The sequence below is a fragment of the Chelonia mydas genome, chromosome 8 (assembly GCF_015237465.2).
Source record: "Chelonia mydas isolate rCheMyd1 chromosome 8, rCheMyd1.pri.v2, whole genome shotgun sequence".
In the NCBI taxonomy this organism is placed as follows: Eukaryota; Metazoa; Chordata; order Testudines; family Cheloniidae; genus Chelonia; species Chelonia mydas.
This window is the reverse complement of record NC_057854.1, coordinates 74,053,948-74,072,086: the sequence shown is the minus strand read 5'-3', so window position 1 is coordinate 74,072,086 and position 18,139 is coordinate 74,053,948. Positions and strand designations below refer to the sequence as shown.

The 18,139-nt window shown below is 41.5% G+C and overlaps 1 protein-coding gene and 1 long non-coding RNA gene across 21 annotated transcripts in view; one reads left to right on the top strand and one right to left on the bottom strand.

Moving 5' to 3' along the window:
- The first annotated feature begins 235 nt into the window (after positions 1–235).
- LOC122466801 lies at positions 236–4,318 on the top strand. The gene is made up of 2 exons (XR_006292627.1): positions 236–463; positions 1,513–4,318. It is a non-coding gene; the product is annotated as an uncharacterized LOC122466801 (long non-coding RNA).
- Positions 2,251–18,139, bottom strand: part of TGFBR3 (transforming growth factor beta receptor 3) — a 173,799-nt gene continuing 157,910 nt past the window's right edge. For 11 of the 20 annotated variants that reach the window (XM_037906425.2, XM_043552686.1, XM_037906418.2 and 8 more), the window contains 3 exons: positions 16,537–16,578; positions 14,104–14,211; positions 2,251–6,024 (listed from right to left, as the gene is read on the bottom strand). In XM_037906425.2, coding sequence (XP_037762353.1) covers positions 5,906–6,024; positions 14,104–14,211; positions 16,537–16,578 — 269 coding nt within the window. In that variant the 3' untranslated portion in view covers positions 2,251–5,905. Of the gene's footprint in view, positions 6,025–7,357; positions 7,398–14,103; positions 14,212–16,536; positions 16,579–18,139 lie in introns of all 20 variants that reach the window. The other 9 variants (XM_043552690.1, XM_037906421.2, XM_043552689.1 and 6 more) reach the window with 3 other exon arrangements.

The following is an 18,139-nucleotide window of genomic DNA, read 5'->3' as shown; positions in this document are numbered from 1 at the left end:
ATCCAGTCCATGTAAACGAACACAAGTTCAGAATGTCTGAAGAACTGGGAATAAAGTACAAAAATGAAGGCAGCAAACTGACTTCAATCCTCATAAATATGTTTCACAACTACAAAATGACAACTATGAAAATGTATCAAAATATTGGACCCTGTGATGGGGCAGAGTGCCCCAGCACTGGTACCGCAGGGGTTAAACCTTTCTTCCTGGCAGAGGAAGCCCCACCTCGGAAGCCCTGCTGGGCATGCTCCAACTGGAGAATAGGTATAAAAGCCCGCAAAGGTGCTCAATCTGGGCTGACCACTGGAAGAGAAGGAGGCACACTGCCAGCTCCTGAGGAGGGACAGCCAATGGTCCAGGGGCCAGCCAAGAAGGGATGCACCTGGCATCCCAGAGGGAGGTCCTGACAGGAGGGGACGGACTGGAGGACCCCCTCCCCAGAGTGGAGAACACGACAGTGAAGGTAGGAAGTGACCCAGGGGAACTTTAGAGACAAGCAGCGTTAAAGCTGTACTGATGCTCGGCGTGTTGCGGGCGGATCCCCGCTAAGCGTGAGGAGAAACCCTGCCAATAGGAGAGCCCTGGGTCGGGACCTGGTGGAGAGGGCGGGCCTGGGTCCCCCTACCACTCAGACCATTGGGATACACTTCCCCACCTGAGAGGGGGAGCTATGGACTCTGGCCATCGGGCCACCCTGCCCTGATACTTGGGGCACGATGCATGGACTCTGGCAGTTAGGCCCTGCTGGGGTAAGCACAGGGAAATGGCCACTGGGCTGCATCGGAAAGCCCTTAAAGCATGGGCGTGGGAACGTAAGAGGGGCAAGGCCCCAACACCCCATCCACCCCTGCCACAAAGGGGAGCTGCGGTGCCGGACCCATCACAGACTCTTTTTCTTGTATATTTTCTTGGAGGGAATGCTGCTACACATTTAATTCTGTTTAGAGTAGAAAAGGTCTGGACTATGTTTTTCTTGAAATAGGCCCATACTAATATTTCTTCCCTCTCCAAAATGCTTATATAATTCACAAGTGCCTGGCAGAAACCAACACTTTTTATAAATGTGGATTGTCACTTTGTAATATTGAAGGGTTTTATTTAAGACATTTTTAAAAAGTCATGTAATCAACATATTATAACTTGATTGCTCTGATTTTTTTAATGAAAACTTTAAGAAAGACACGGATCTTTGTTCCATATATCACTCAAAATATAAACCTTTTTAAGACAGGGGTGAAGCGCAGATCCAACTTTTTTTTTTAAACACTGAAAATTAGACTGGGACAGGTCTGTGCCAAAGGAAAAATTGCAGAAACTGAAATATGGTCACTATGAAGCTCTCTCTCTATTGCACCTCTGTGAATTATAACTCCTGCATGCAATCTGCAAACTTATGACTGCATCTTATTAGTGAGGAATTTTGCAGTTTATGGGAGTCTTGGCAGTTACAAAATGTTCAGTGATTTTTTTTATCCCTTTAATAGAAACTTAAGTTTGCAAATTAACTTGCAGGACATTTGAGCAACTTTGAAGCTACATTCGACATGATCTTGCACAGTGCCGACGTGGAGAGTTGTGCACATAAGCACAAGGTACAAAGAAAGGAGCAGGACAGTCAGTGATCACCAGAAACTCTGGCCTGCATAAGAGCTGATGCCTGGCTGCCAAGCTACTGGTGCCTAGTAGTTGGAATAGGACCTATGAGGAAAAATGTATATCATAGCTCATTAACCTGATGAAAATCAGGCTTAGACCATGTCTCCCCAGACGTTCTCCTCTTCTACCGTGGACACTTGCAATTAAGAGAGTGAGTGTAACAAGACTAAAGACTTCTACTGATCAGTGTGGAGGACTACTAGTGGCTCCTTAATCTTACTCGTGCCTGGCACTTGTGCTGCAGTAAAACACCCTTGTATTTCCTGCTTTGCACTATGTAAGGACTTGTAGGATCAGGATTGGGATGAACAGTAGTGGAGGAATTCAATATTTCTGTGTCTGTTTACTGACTTTGGCTGTAAACCATGGTAATGAGAAGTCTGCAAAAGGCAAGGGATGAAATGTGGAAGGGGATGGAAGGTGAGTAAGGACAAAATAAATAAGAATCAGACCGGAAGACAGAATGCTCTTGGACATGCAGCTCTGACTGAAGCTCATGGGAGGTGAATATGAGCTCTTAAGGCACAATATGGCCTAGACATTTTTGTCAGTGTTCAATAATGCCTGTACTACTTCAGAAAAAGAAGCAACACATTAATTGATATATAACTTTATTATGCACAGACTAAGATGACATGACACTGTGGTTATCAAAACTGTACAACTAAGCATTTCCCCAAGTCTTCTGAACACACAACTAAATACCAATGAGGTGTTCAGACTGGCCAGAGGGATTAATGGATTAATTTCTCCCACTGATTTTTTTTAAAAAAATACATCTGTAATGAGATTTTGCTAATTAAGAACTGATTTAAAAAAATCAAAGTACTGTGTTTGGAACCAGTTGAAAACATGATTGCTAATACCAATTAATTTCATGAACACCCCGTCTGACAAAAACAGAGCACAACAATTACCTCACAGAAAGTGCTGTCAGCATAACCAGCAGTACAAGTCTTCTTGTGAAGCATGAGGTAGATACACATTACAGAAAAGACTGGTGTATACATTACAGAAAACAATTAGAAAGAGGAACAAAAAGAATTTACAATCATCTCGAGAGACATTATGCAAAACCCTCTTCCATCTGGTAAATGCAATGGAAAAGCCCAGTTCAGAATGTTTTGACTTCTTACATTATCATTTTAACAGCTGCCCAACACCAAATATTTGTAAAGGTTAAAGCTAGTGATTAGAAAATATATGAACACAACAAGCAGTCTGCCTTGGAGTTTAAGTATTTCACTAATGGATTTTATAGTCAGAAGCTGTCTTTTTTTTTTTTAAAGCCCAATTCTGCCATCCTTCCACCAGATATCCCACTGGACTCAATGAGATTACCTGTGAAATTCACCTTGGGAGAGAAGGCCAGCACCAATTAAGTCTCTTGTGAGCCCCATTTTGAGGAACTAAATGGGATGTAAATGGCACACAGGCCTTGTGCTGCTCCTCTGAACAAGGTAAATATCTCATTTGAGTAATGGTGGCAGGATCAGGCCTCTTGATAGACTCAAGAAACTGTGGCTTTGCAGTTAAACATTCAAATGATATACAACACAATATAACTTTAAAGAAACTTGCAGTAAATATAAATGGCTGTTTTATAAAAAGAGTTTACGTTTGTAGCAGTATTCTGAATTGCAATAGTCAATGACTGCTGCAAGGTACGGTACATTCTTCTAATAAAGCTATTAACTGGGAAATGCCCTTGTTTTACTTCTCTTGCCTACAGAAGTGACTGGTCAATCCTATAAGAAATGACACTTGCATTTGATGACATTCACTGTCCAATTAACATATTGGTAACTTTCCATGAACTCAGTTTGATATATTCTTAACTCTAAACAGCTGAGTACATCAAGATGAGTCTTAATTTAAATTGTGTCCTGGATAGAAGGCTAAAAATTCAAATTTTTTTTATGCATTGTATATTTTGGTTTGTCAGTTTGGAAATATAAATCTGTAAATTATTTTAAAATTAGAGTAAATTATTGATAAAATCATTGATAATGCAGCATGTTTCTCTCAAACATACAATTAACTATCTTACACACAAGGTTTTAAACTTGTCCATCACAACAGAATTTTCTAAGACTCCTTGTGAGGCTACTTTTTTTTTTAATCTGAGAAGGAAAGGGTTAAAATGGTAATAAGACATTACAAAAAATGTAAAATTCACAGTAACTGAAATTAAACATATATAGAGTAATTTAAATTTATCTAAAACCACTTAAATATATCTTTATACACAAATGTAATGTAGTAAAATATAGCTATGATTGACTTAAAGGCTTTAGTCTTCTTTGAAGACATCTTTAAAGATTTTATACATAGAATATGCTCACACAATACATTCTGCTGAAGGTTAGGCAAAGCGCATTATTTTCAAAGACACAGGTAGCATATTTGTTCTCCCCACACGAAGGACGCAATCCTGCAAACACTTATGTGAGTCATCCTGTTGAACTCAAAGTAATTATTCATTGGTCTGATCTTGCAAAGACTTTCACATGTGCTTAACTTTACTCACTGTGAGCAGTCCCCATTGACACTGAGACCGATCACAGGGCATAAAGTTAAGTACATTTATAAGCCCTTACAACATCAGGGTCAGTCAGTAAGTTTACCCATGTGCATAAGCATTTGCAGGATCAGAGCCAAATGTGTTTAAAAAATTAAGGGCAAAATTCTGCTATCTGATCCTGAGTACGTATCTCTATTGCACATTTTGATCTCATTATACAGGCTGAATATCCATTGACAATATGAGTTGTATACGTGGCATGACTGTAGAGTTAGCAATAGAAATCTTGAGTTCAGACTTAGGAGAATATCACCCTAATATTAAGAATCCTATTCTCCTGCTGCAGAATACAAGCAGCTTCTACTGAAATTAATGGGAGTCATTTATATCCTGTGACAAGAGAATAACATTCACTTAAAAAACAAAACAAACAAACCAGAAACAGAGGAATCAGAGCATATTACAGTTGCAAAGTGACACCATAATATTCAAAGTAATTCACATCTAATTTTTCCCTCCTTTTGGGATTTATTGTAAGGTCAGGGTATGGCAAAAGCACTAAAATACTATGAAAATTAGTGCCTTATTGCCCATCTCACATTCTAACATTACTTTGGGAATATCCAATTGCAAAGTTCATATGACTAACTAGTAGTTTGACACAAACCACTGTGGACTGTTATCTTAAAAGAAGAGTTTCATTTTTATATGCAGTATTTTATACAGATAGGCTCAGTTGCATATCCCTTGTGCACTCAAAACCACAGTGATGTCAACTGGAATTCGGGGCGCACAAAGAACGTAGGACTGAGCCAAGTATCTTTCAATATACTTTTTTTGTATATTAGTCTCAAAATATTCATATAAACTAAAGTCAATTATAAATATCTAACAACATTCTCATGGGTAGAGTGGGATATTAAGATCTTTTTCCCAGTCTAAAAAAATAGACATGCTAGATTAAGTAAAATTGTGTATACTGTGGTATATACATTTGCATAAAGATATTTCATTAAGTATACACACTAACATTAGTGCATATTATCTTTTCTTTAATCTTTGTGTGTGTGTATAAGGGTATAGTGGGTAAAAAACCCTAACTGAAGATAGTTTTGGCCCAGTGAACAAGAAAGGGAATGTTGTTTTAATGAGCATTATAATTACCAAAGGCAAACACATTTTAAACCCCTGAAACTGTACACAAAACAAAGCAGGTAAGATGCTATAGCAGTCAAGCTCAAGAAAACAAGGTGCTATTTTGAAGTGGTTAAATATAGCTGAAGTAATAAAATGGTTTTTAACCAAGTAAATCTGAGCTTGAGACTTTCTTCTTCTGATGTGTAGGAATCCTTTGACCGAAGATCTCCGTTGTTCTACTTATCTTGTTGAAATCCCTTTGCAAACACCTTGTCAGTGAAAAGGTTTAGGAACCAAAAATTATTTTGTATAGACAAAGCAGCATTTTTCAAACTGGCATGTATTTCACACTGACAGCCCACACTCCCTTTTAACAGGTTGCAGTACTGTAGCATAACATGCTGTAGAAAGGTCCAAAGACTGTATTTATCCAGAAGATCAGGTGATTTTTTTTTTCCTACAGTGAAATCCCTCCTTTCTCAAAAGAAACCAAATGAATCCTTCCAACTTTAGACAGCCAATGTCAACATACTGTCTCTTTGAACCTCTGCCCTCCTATGATGCTCCCTGGACTTATTTCCCCCTGGGTTAGGCTGTACTGCTGCTAGAACAGGGGGTGCTTTGTGTGCTGCCGATACTGTGTGCAGCACTGCTGTTTTCAGAGGCTGGTGGGTATGTGGGGACCTGCTGTCTTCCTGCTGTTTCCCCTGGGGAAAAAAAGAAGGAAACTGAAAATGTTACATGCTACAGCAAAAATATTTCTACCAACTCCCAATGTTCTTGTCATTTTTATTTCCATAAAAACTCTGCACTGGATATATATTTCAAATGGAAACATTTGTTAAAAATGTTACTTGATTTTGACACCTCTGGGTAGTATTTACATAAAAATCTTTTCTAGCTGCTTTCTTAATTGTATAAAAGCAGCTGACAGTGAGCTCAGCTATGGATGCTGTGTGTATCCTGCCATCAGCTGCCCATCAACTGAGGTTCAGTCACCATACTCCTGGGGGAATTCTGTGCAATGGGAGGGGGGAGAAAGGGAGGAGGTATCTGGGCCAGGGGGTCCCCACATCTGGGCTCGGGGGGGTGGGGAAGGGTGCAGGTATCTGGGCCAGGGAGGCCCTTGGCTGGGCTCTGGTGGGGTTGCAGGTATCTGGGCCAGGGAGGTCCTGTGGCTGGGCTCTGGGGGAGGAGATTTAAGTGTATTGGCTGGGGGGCTCCCGTGGGTAGGCCATGGTGAGGGAGGGGTTGTGGGTATCTTGCCTCCCAGCTGGGCTGGGGGGAAGGGGGAAGAAGGAGGCAGAGAAACAGGAACTGGTTTGTCATAGGGGTTTCTTTAACTCTCTACTCCTGGGGGAATTTTTGTGTGTCTGTATTGTTACAGACATACTTGTTGACAGGTATTTTCAGATAAATTACCAAAATAATTGAAGGTGGCATGATTATGTAGTGCTGTTTTCACAAATAAAATTTGCAGAATTTTAAAATATTGTGCACAGAATTTTTAATTTTTCTGGCACAGAATGCCCCCAGGAGTATCATGTAACTCAGATCAGGATCAGACCCTACATTTTTTGTGGTCTTTTCTGTTTGATGGAAAACGGCTAGAAAAGTGTAGAATGTTTTGTCTTAATGCCAACACATGGAGCAGCGTGTACTAAAACCAATGAGTTGGATCTGAAAGCACTCTCCTCCCCCTCCTCAGTCAGGAGGATGGCACATACTGGGAGACAGAGGACCTTCCCCCCCCACCCCCCCCCGAGTAGGAAAATGGCCTATCCTGTAATGCTGAGTTGATTTACATATCCCACTCTAAATGTAATGTAGCAGGGTTACAGCAAGCTTCCACATAGCTACTACAGTATGAGCAGTAGTTATAGCACAGTATAAGGTACAATATTCTTGCAATTTCATGCTCAGAGTGTAAGTACACACACGCACTATTGTTAAAAGAATGTTATTTGGATTACAAAGTCAAGCACTAAAAAGTTAGAAAATGCCTGATTTTATGGATGCCTGTGCAATATTAATACTTCCCTTTTCTTGTCCATTTTGTGCACTGAATGAGGCAGAGGTCCTGTGGGGGGAAAAATAGTATGATCGAATAATTAAAGATCATATCACAATGCATGGGGGGTGGGGGAGAACGGGGGATTAAGGTTGCACAGGCAACCATAAATCTGGCATTGCCTAACTTTGAAGTGCTTAACTTTGTAACCTTAATGTTCTTTTAATGTAGTCGTGTGGTTTCCTAATGGTTTTTAAAGAAAAAGGTTACAAGTTCTATTATGTGGATCTGTAGCCCTCCTCCCAATCAGCAGTGTCAGAACCCTGAGTCTTCAGCATTACAGCATAGACATCTGCTACTTGAGCTACAAGATTAACAATGTTGGCTAGCAGTAGGTTGCCCATATTTCCCAAAAGGAAAACAGGACACCATGAGGGGCTGGCCTGAGACCCTTCCTCCAGCTACCCCTCCCCCCGAACGGGGCTGGCCCCAGGCCCCCACTCGAGGCTGTCGCTGGTTGCTTGAACCATGCCCCCCCCACATCCACATCGTTCCTCCACACTGCACCGCTTTTTTGACAAATGGGCATTTGTCCCGTTTGCTCTTGCCAACTGATCCAACTTTTGCCAAAAAAGTCAGGATGGCCAGGACAGGGCTTAAAAAAGGGACAGACTGTCCTGGCCAAAATGGGACATTTGGTCACCTTAGGCCTAGCAGTAAGAGGGGAGACAGGATTGCTGGTTCTGGAGAGTGCTTGGGGAAGCCCAGGCCAGCCATAGCTGGGATAGCTACTGTCCCATGAGTTGCCCCCAGATGGGTGACTGACCCCATAGGGGCAGTTAAGGGAACGCTGACTTGGCTGTCTCTCCCTCCCTCTCCCACTCCTTCCCTGCCCAGGAGTTGGGAGAGCGCCTACCCCCAGTGGTAAATGGACTACAGGGGGCCGAGTGCTGGATCCTAGGATTTACAGGGTTGGAGCAGGCTGGCTCACTCTCCTCCTTGCCCCCTAAAAGCTGCTCTGGCAGCTCCCTGTTCCCACTGCAATGTGGGCTGCTGCAGCAGCAACACGAGCCCAGCCTTGGAATGGTTCAGAGATTTTGGCAGGTTGCGAAAAGTTTCCAGAGGAACACGAGTGACAGAAAGGAAGTGGTGATTTTGAACACTTTGTAGCTCACCCAATTCTTTTTTATTTAAACTTTATTTGTATTGTTTTTACATAACATATAAACACTTAACAAAACACATACAAACAACCGCCTTAAATGTCACTATTTGTAAAACCTGGAAAAAACAAAAACAAACAAAAAACTCTGACCCAGTAGCGGTCAGGCAGGGCATCAGAGCTCACCCATATCTGAATGGAATATCATGGGTGAATGAAGATGCACTTCTGCAGCACAAGGGGATTCCCACCTACTAAATATCAAAGCCCTGATGCAAACAATGGAGGTATGAGAGCTTGTCAAGTGAAGGGGTCACAAGAATCCTTCACAATGAAAAGTGCTAGGCAACCTAAATGCAGGGGTTGCTACCAGCTCATCCTACAATCACTGCCGTATTCCTACTCTCGAAAGAGTGCACAGCTTTTGCCTTGCACCCCACTATTTTCACAAATAGGAAGAAAACTCCCCCTAAACACTCTTCCTCAATTAAGTCAATGGCGCTGCATTGCTTTAACAGAGGTCAGAATTTTGCCCATGGATTCACTCAATAAGACATTTAATTTTGCGAGGCAGTTTCTGATCTGTACAAATCCAAAGTGATTCCACAAATTATAGACTTCTTCTATGTGTAATTGAATCTAGCACAGCATTTCTTAAATAAAATGTTTCATTCCTATCTTTTTATTAGAAACAGCTTTGTATATAAACAAAGTAAACTATAGCAGCAGTTTCTTGTGTTATCTTACTATAAGCTTTTCATAAACCTTGTTGGGGCATTTTCTCCTTCATTATAAAATGTTCCTCTATCCACTAGTTGTTTTGTGTATAAGCCTCCCTTCCTGTCATGTTAAAGGACATATCTATAAGTCAGTGATAAGCAAACTCCCTTTCATAAAAAAATGAAAATAAAAATAGAAAAAGCTGTTACCATTAGAACACAGGAACTGCAGTTACTTCCATTCCCTTAACAGGGCCCCTCAACATCTCTGCCAAGAAAGCAGTTCTGCAAAATGTAGAACTGGCCCATATTCCCTGCTGTTAGGTCTTATTACAGCTTCGCTGTCACCCATTTTACAAACCGCATGATTACACATAGTTTTGCATCAGCCACAGCATATCAATACGATCTGTATAAACTTAACCATAACTTAGTTTATATGCTGAATACCTCTTCTTTTTTAGGCAAAATGACAAGCACAGCTGTCACAATCTCTTTAGAAGCCAAACAGCACCACACACCCCGTTCCTTTGCTCTTCTGGAAAACTTCCTAGGAGGCATCTTCCTTTAAAAGTTTGGGGGTTGAGCACTTTGCCTCAGTGGCAAAGACTCTGCTGTCATTTAATTTCCTCTTCACTGCTCCATGTCTAGAAAATTATTGGCAGTTCTGACATAACAATCTGTTTGTGTAACAGAGATACCAGCAGAATTTGCACTGCCCTTCAACTGAAGTATCAAAATCTTAGTGAGACTATGAACAGAACCTACCAATATATTTAGACTGACTTTTGCTTGGTCTTACAGTTATTGTTCACCACCTTGATAAACTGTTAAATCCTCTCGATAAAAAACTCAAAATAATTTAAGTGAAGAGAAAAAATGTATTTAATACACCACCACCTACTGCCTTATTTATGTAAACAGCTTTATATGTGTCTAATGTTAGTGCTTGATCACGCCTCAAAATGGCCATGTCCTATCTATTGACAGTAAACAAGCTTTTACCCATCTGAATGTGACAACATGTACTTTATTATTCACACTTAGGAAAACTGCCAGTAGTACTCCCTGTCCAGGAAGTCTGAATGTTTGCTTTTCTATCTCCATTTGCCAAATATAATTGGTTGCTATGTCGGTTTATTTTAAATCAGATCCCATTTTAAAAACAAGAGAAGGGGAGGCCTTTAACTTCCAGAGCTCTGGAAAATTTTATCCTGTTAATTTGAAGCATTGTCCGAATAAGAGAAAAATCATACTTTCTAAGAGGATTATGTGACTGATGTGCGTGCCATACATAATGCAGGGTTTTAAATTGTTGGGTTTATGTTTAGCAAAGTCTAATAACTTATAAAGCTGTTCCATGTCCCTTATTTGTATTTATCCTTAAGCATGATAGTTTATTCACTTAAAGCAGAGGTCTCCAGTCATAGATAATTTCACAATCACACCTGAAGGGTTACTGCACACAAACAGGGCTGGAGCAAGACTTTTACTTCTTCTAAAGAGGCTCAGGTAAAGAGTATTCAATACTAGCCAAGCTCCTCTGCCTTCCTTTGTTCTAGGATCCTCTCCAGACAGATATTCTATTATTGTGGAAAAGTTGGTAGCTACCTTTCAAGTTCTTTAACCATTTGGAAAAAACAGTCTAAAATAGGGAGCTTTTGGCTGAGGAGGAGGATAGAGCACCTCTCAATTCCTCTACTCACTTCGATGCCTCTCCCTCCTTAAGTACTCTCTGAGCTCAAAGCCCCATGTGCTCAATGGCAAACTAGACCCAAATTTTGCAGTAAAGCTCCTAGATTTTTTGTTAACATTCCGGTGGAAACTTTGCAGCAGTTTCTGATTTTTTTAAAATGTATTTGAATGAAATAATCAAAGTGAGTAATACAATCAATAACTTAGCTGCTGAGTTGTTTGTTTTGATATTCAATTGCATTTATTTTATGCTGTCTCCTCTACATTTTCAGTTATCTTTTGGTTTCAGCATTAACAACCCATTAAGATGAATGGGGGAGTTCATTCATTTAGGGCCTGGTCTATATTAGAAAGGGTTTGCTGGTATATACTAGCAAACCTTCCTAATGTAGACACAGCTAATACCAGCAAAGTAATTCTTTTGCTGATGTAATTTATACCAATTCCCCAAACAAAATAAGGTAAACTGGCAAAAATACTTCTTTTGTTGGTATAACCGCATCTACAGTCTGGCTTTTGCCAGTATCAGCAGTAATTTAAACACCCTTCACCCCCACCACGCATTGCTACTATGCCAGTAAAAGTTTCTAGTGTAGACCAGGCCTAAGAGATTGTTTCACGCTGCCTGCAAACCTAGGATGAAACCATGGCATCACTTTTGAAAGATAATGTTATGTAAAATGAAAATTGGATTATATTCTGGAATCCCAATTACAAGGGGTGAATTATATGGCTGTAGTATACACAAGACCCTATCTAAGATATGCAGGTTAGCTACATATTTATTTATGCTTTATCAAAAAATGTCTTCAGCAGACCCCAAAGCCTTTCAGCCGGGGCTGAATTATCTTGTACACCGCAATTCTCCACTGAGGGGTTATGGTGACCAGCGGAAGTCCCTGGTAGCAAATCTCTACTACAAATCCCAATTTGTAGATGCAAGTGGGGGGGGGGGGGGACAAAATGTGTGCACAGGAACAGCAGTCCATTTTGAGGCGCTTTAAAAATCTGCCCCCTATATCTAATTTCTAAAATTCTCTAATCCAAGGAATTAGAGAGCCTGCTTCCTTTCTTCCCTTTTATTCTTTCCCCTTATTTTTGTCTCTCAGGAAATAAGGAACGTCAGAACAGCTGCTCCTCTTGCTGTTCTACATGGTAACTATGACTGATGTAGTTAGTCACTAATTATTTTAATAGGGTTGGTCCAAGTTCCATTTTCTTGAAGGATTTATTATGTCAACTTCCCATTGTTTTTGACAACGGGATTTTGTCAATTTTAATTACTCTCTCTTGTCTCTTGTATAATGCTGCTATTTATTAATACTGACATACAACACATGTCCCTCTAGATATCTCTGTAACTGAACAGAGATTCAATATCTATTGATAAAGGATGAAGGCTTAACAGTAGGGCAATTTTCCCCAGGCCCCGGGCCCCGCAGGGGCCCCCACGAGAGTTTTCGGCAGCACTTCGTCTTTGGCCCGGAGTGGAAGGACCCCCGCCGCTGAAAACCCCAGGCCCCCGAATCCTCTGGGCGGCCCTGGTGGCCAGGAGTGGAAGTGGCCCAGAGCAGAGACTACTTTGGGGATTCTGGGATGGAGAGCAGCCCATAGGGAGCCCAGGAAAGACTGCTGCATGTTAGAATAGTCCATGGTGCTGGTCTAATCATAGCAGAGTGGTTCTAGTTACTGTGGCAGCTCAGAATCCAAGTGGAGCAAAAGATGATGTAAAGCCACCTGTGCCTCCCCTTCTCCTCCTCCTGTGTGGCATGTCTCAGGAGACACACAGACAACCTAGCCCAGGGGTGGGAAAACTTTTTGGCCTGAGGGCCACATCGGGGTTGCAAAACTGTATCAAGGGCCAGGTGGGGAAGGCTGTGCCTCCCCAAACAGCCTAGCCCCTGCCCCCATCCGCCCCCTCCCACTTCACACCCCTCTGACTGCCCCGCTCAGAATCCATGCCCCATCCAACCCCCCCCCCGTTCCTTGTCCCCCGACCACCATCTCCTGAGGCCCCCCCCGCCCCATCCAACCCCCAACCCCGCTCTCTGTCTTCTAACTGCCCCGACCCCTATCCACACCCCTGCCCCCTGAAAGGCCCGCTGGGACTCCCACACCTATCCAACCCCCCCTGCTCTCTGTCTCCTAATCGCTCTCCACTCCATCCAACCGCCCCCTGCTCCCTTACCATGCTGCTCAGAGCAGCAGAGGCTCACAGTCCCACCGCCTGGCCGGGGCCACCCACATCGCCATGCTGCCCGGCAGAAGTGGTGGGCCAGAGCGCTGGCGGTGCAGTGAGCTGAGGCTGCGGGGGAAGCGGGACAGCAGGGGAGGGGCTGGGGGCTAGCCTCCCTGGCCGGGAGCTCAAAGGCTGGGCAGGACGGTCCTGCGGGTCGGACGTGGCCTGCGGGCCATAGTTTGCCTACCTCTCACCTAGCCCATGATTAAGTACAGATTTATCTAGTTTGCCACAGAAGAAACTACTGGATAGGAGTTCCTCAAAGATTGGTTTTCATACAATTTGCACTGGTTCAACTAAAATTGGTTTTCATATCAATTTACTTAAACCCATGGAAACTCTTGCTTGGCTCACACTCAAATCAGCTATCAGTGGCTATAAATTTAGCTTAACTTTTTAAAAACTGAGAATTTTAATTAAACCAATGTAAGGTTTTGAATAAACAAAGCCTACAAAACATTTTAAATTGCAGCTGGAGTCAGAAAAGGGCCTATGTAAATATGGTGTCTTTTTAGTCATTTGATCTGCTCCTGGTGTGTAGTCAAAGTCACATCTGCTTACTTTACTAGCTAAAAAGATTTAATGGATTCTCTTCTGGCTCACACATCAATAGAATTAACTAAATTCCAGTTACAGAATCTTTATTGGTGATGGCACATGAGCTATAAAATCTCAGCTGGACTTTCAGACCCCAGGGTAAGTTTTCACAGTTAGTCAAAAATCTCCAAATTTCTAAACCAAATATCTAAAGACATAATATCCCCCATTACCGAGAGAGGCAGATACAGCTACCTGGTTAACACCTTCAGTCTGCTGTGGGGAGTTGCTGGAAAGCACCTTAGGGAGAACGTGGAAAGCAGCAAAGAAGACCTAGTCTCCTGATTCATAAGCATTCGATCTCACTGCCTCCATTGTAATGTGCTATGCCAAATGGAAGCCGGTGAAAACAACTGTACTAACCTGTGTGGGAATAGATAAACCACAGTGCTCCTGTCAGCAGTGCTCCAATCACAAATGCTGCAAAGGCGATGCCCACAACGGTCAGAGTGTCCAGACCATAGAAAACTGCTACAAATAAAAACCATTTTTTTCATTTTGAATGCTGAATAGTATTTTTAAAAATTCCTCCTCCCGTTTTCACACAGAGCTTTGACATTTTCATATTTAATTAACCAGCATTTTAAACGCAAGAAAAGAAAGCCCCATGATACTTAGCAGATTACTGTGATTTGTGTCTAAGCAGGACAAGCAATGTGTATGCTGGCAGAGGTGAGCATGAAGCATGTCTTTAGTTTAACAAACTGTTCTGTCATAAAGCAAAAACCCAGCTCAATACATCCCAAATCTAGCAAAACCGGAATGAATTCAAAGTGTTCTCAGTTTCTCGTTAATTATTCTTTGTTTTCAGTTAAATACCAAGTTTCCCTTAAATATATATTTAAAAAGCTGTGCAGTCTTACTAAAAGATTACTTTTTATTCACATCCTACCATTCAAGACAACTTTACTCTATATCCTCTGTAACTTCAGCCCTATATCTAGGTGGAGAACGGAAGTGCTGTTAAGTGAGAAGTGGTGCCAGCTCAAAAGTCAGCAAAAACATAAATAGGAGCAATTGTTTTTCATATTTGGCAATGTTCTTAATAAAAAATTAATTCCAGATCACAAAAATAGAACAAAAAACTCAGTTTCTAGGGGATGGGATCTTTATGCAGTATAGTTTGTACAGTACTGCATCTGGTTCCTGAATGTATGGCTCCAAATGTTACTGACACAATTACAGCAACTTCTAGCCATTGTCTTGCATATTTCTTCTCTTTGATCAAAAACACCTTAATGTGTTTCTCATACTGAATCAATTATTTTTTGTAATTTTTCTTACATGACTAATTTCAGATGTAGTTTTTCTAGTGTCTCCCATAAACATATGAAATGTTGTAAGCTAGTGAATAACTTTTTAGTAATTGAGTAAATAATGGAAAAGAACTGAACACACAGACTCCAACTCATCCCAGGGTCTGCGTTGGTGGGTGCGGGGGACACGAAGGAGGCTGGCCAGGGCATGCTTAGCAGATCTCCTCCAATTCACCTGCTTTCTACCTCGTTTCCTGCATCCAGCAGAAATTCCTTGGAAAGGCAGGCAGCAGCACTGCTACTTGCTTTCCCTCTGTTATTGACAGGCGCACTTGCATGGGTACTGTACCTTTCAGACCCCTGCGTCCGCTAAGGGAGTTCTTCAGAACCCCTTTCTGAGTATGTGCAGCCAGATTTGGGACAGAAAGAACAGCCCAGGTAGTGGCTAACTGGAGTTTTCTCCTGTTTTTGACTTAGAGCCATTTCTGAGTCACTTGGTCATGTTTGATTATTTTAAATCGAAACTATAATTGTGCTTGTTAACCAGAGATACCTCTTTTACAACTGCATCATCTTCTTGCCTTAAGATGCAGTTCACAGACAACTAAGTCCCACTCATCACAGGACACAGGTAGCTCAGCTGGTGGAGGGAGGTAAATGTTATTCTCTGTGCCACCCTGTGTGAATCTTGGTCCAAGACCCAAAGAGACCAGCTCTTTTCCCTCACTTCTTTCCCTCCCCACTTCCTAAATTCTCACCCTTCAGCTACCATTTTTCCTTCCCTCCCATCACGATGCTTTTCTAGTGCTACCCATTCTCCTCAGAGCTGATTGGGCCCTTAAGCATGGTTGAGATTTTTGGCTTCCCCAACTCCGCTGATGCTGATGTTGAACTCAGAGTGAAAGTCACAGAGCCACATTTTATCACATCTGTGGTGGTCTTGATGTTGGAGTACTGCAATCACTTACAAATTACTGCTTTCCCCTCATGAATTCCTCTCTCAAAGTTTGTGGGAATGGCCTAGATCCTGGGACTCATGTGCCTAACTATGTTTGAGGATCTGGGATGCTGTCCCCAGGGGCACTAAAACCAAAGACTTAATTCTGTTCTAAGTTTAAAAAGCTTTACAATAAACTATCTTTGACTTAACCTTTTGTCTGGAAGTTGTTAGATCAGCGGTTCTCAAACTGTGGATCAGGACTCCAACGTGGGTCGCGACCCTGTTTTAATGAGGTTGCCGGGGCTGGCATTAGCCTTGCTAGAGCCTGGGGCTGAGGCCGAAGCTGAAGCCCAAGCTCCACTGCCCAGGACCAAAGCCTGAGGCCTTCAGGTTATAAACCCCCTGCTTGGAGCTGAAGCTCTTGAGATTCAGCCTTTGGCTTTGTCCTCCGCCGAGGATGGCGGGGCTTGGGTGGGCTTAGGCCTTAAGTCCCCCTTCCTGGGGTCGTATAGTAATTTTTGTTGTCAGAAGGGGGTACAGTACAATGAAGTTTGAGAACGCGTGTTAGATCAACAAAGTAGACAGATATGTATAACTTACGTGGCTGCAACTCATTGCCTTTTGGCTTGTGAATAGGTGGACCTGTTTAAAAAACACAAACACATTAATTGCATGATGTGCCATAGAAATACTACACACTATATAAGCAATCTTCAGCATCTCTCTGGGAGGAAAGTCTTTAAATGCTGCATAACGTATTGGTAACATTTCAGGAAATCCTGTCAGAATTTATTAACCTGGATCAGTATGTAAAAAATCCATTTGTATCTTATTTAGTCTTCAGAGGAATATATCCATAGCACAATGCAAGCAGCATGTTACGGAGTGCTGGCAGACGCTGTGCAAACCTCCCCACCCAGTAGTCATCAATTCTCACCTGCAATAACTCCCTCTTATTCCTATGCCGGGCTCTCCTTCAGCACAGATTGCTAAAGTTGTTTCCTGTCTCCAGTCATGAGAGACTAGCACATGAAATCATTTCAAGACTCAGCCCCCCTTTTCCAGTCCTGGGAAATGTTGCTTCTAGATATGATGGACCCTGTTCTGACCAGCTTACATGCACATGTTTTGATTTGTATATTTCCACTGTGCTCTGTAATGTGTATAAATTACTTGGTATTCTATCTTATTTATACTGGAAGACAAAGATCATAGCTATGATGTTAAAGCTACTATTTTGAAATAATAATCAAATAGCATCAGCATGGAATGGAAAGAAATATAAAACTGTCTTTAGAAATGCATCATTACCCCTACTCTCTCTCTTATTTGACATCCCTTCTTCATATACATGCCTGGTATCTCCATGGAGGAACTATTAGATGTCAGGAGTCCCCTTCCTCTCAGGATACCCATGCCAACTTGAGGAACCAGAAACCCAGATTTGGATTCTAATTCAAACATCTTGTTTGGTAACCCATGTTGCAATCTCTAGATCACCAAGCTGCCCGAAGGATATAATTTAAATTCTGACATGTTTGAGTGTACCAGATGCTTCCACTATGAGAAGATTTGGTAAGGAACTGTAATGATACATATTTTTATATCCTTTAACAATTGGGAAAAAATTGCTTTGATCTGGAGGCAAGAGCAGTTCTATAAGTTCCAAAATATACTGAAAGTTATTGGTTTTCTTTTTATTGTTTATCCAGTACGTATTTATATGTCAGGATTAGTGTTCCAAACCTCTTCAGTAGCAACTGCATTAACTAACTTGAACTACACAGGGTACCATGTGGCCAAAATTCTCTCTGATTCATTACATGTTCCTCTCAGAAACACATACCTGCAATATCCAAAGCATTTTTATTTACTCTGAGAGCAAACTAAAGCAGTGTAGTTTACCAAGTGGTTATCATCATCATCTTTTTTTTTTTTTTTTTTTTTTTAATATATCATTCATGCCAAGTGGACTAGACACACAGGTTAAAACAAGGATGGGGAAATTGGGACAAAGGTAAGGTTTTTTGGGTGACCTTAAGAATTTGTTTCCTGATTTAAGTGCTCTTTTAATTCATGCATTTTGGAATATATTATTGTTTTTAATATCTCAACCTTAGCTTTCTCAAAATGTACGGTTTTTTGTATGTGAATATACTAACAAGCTATCAAATGGAAGTCAAAGCAGAAGTATAAATGAAGG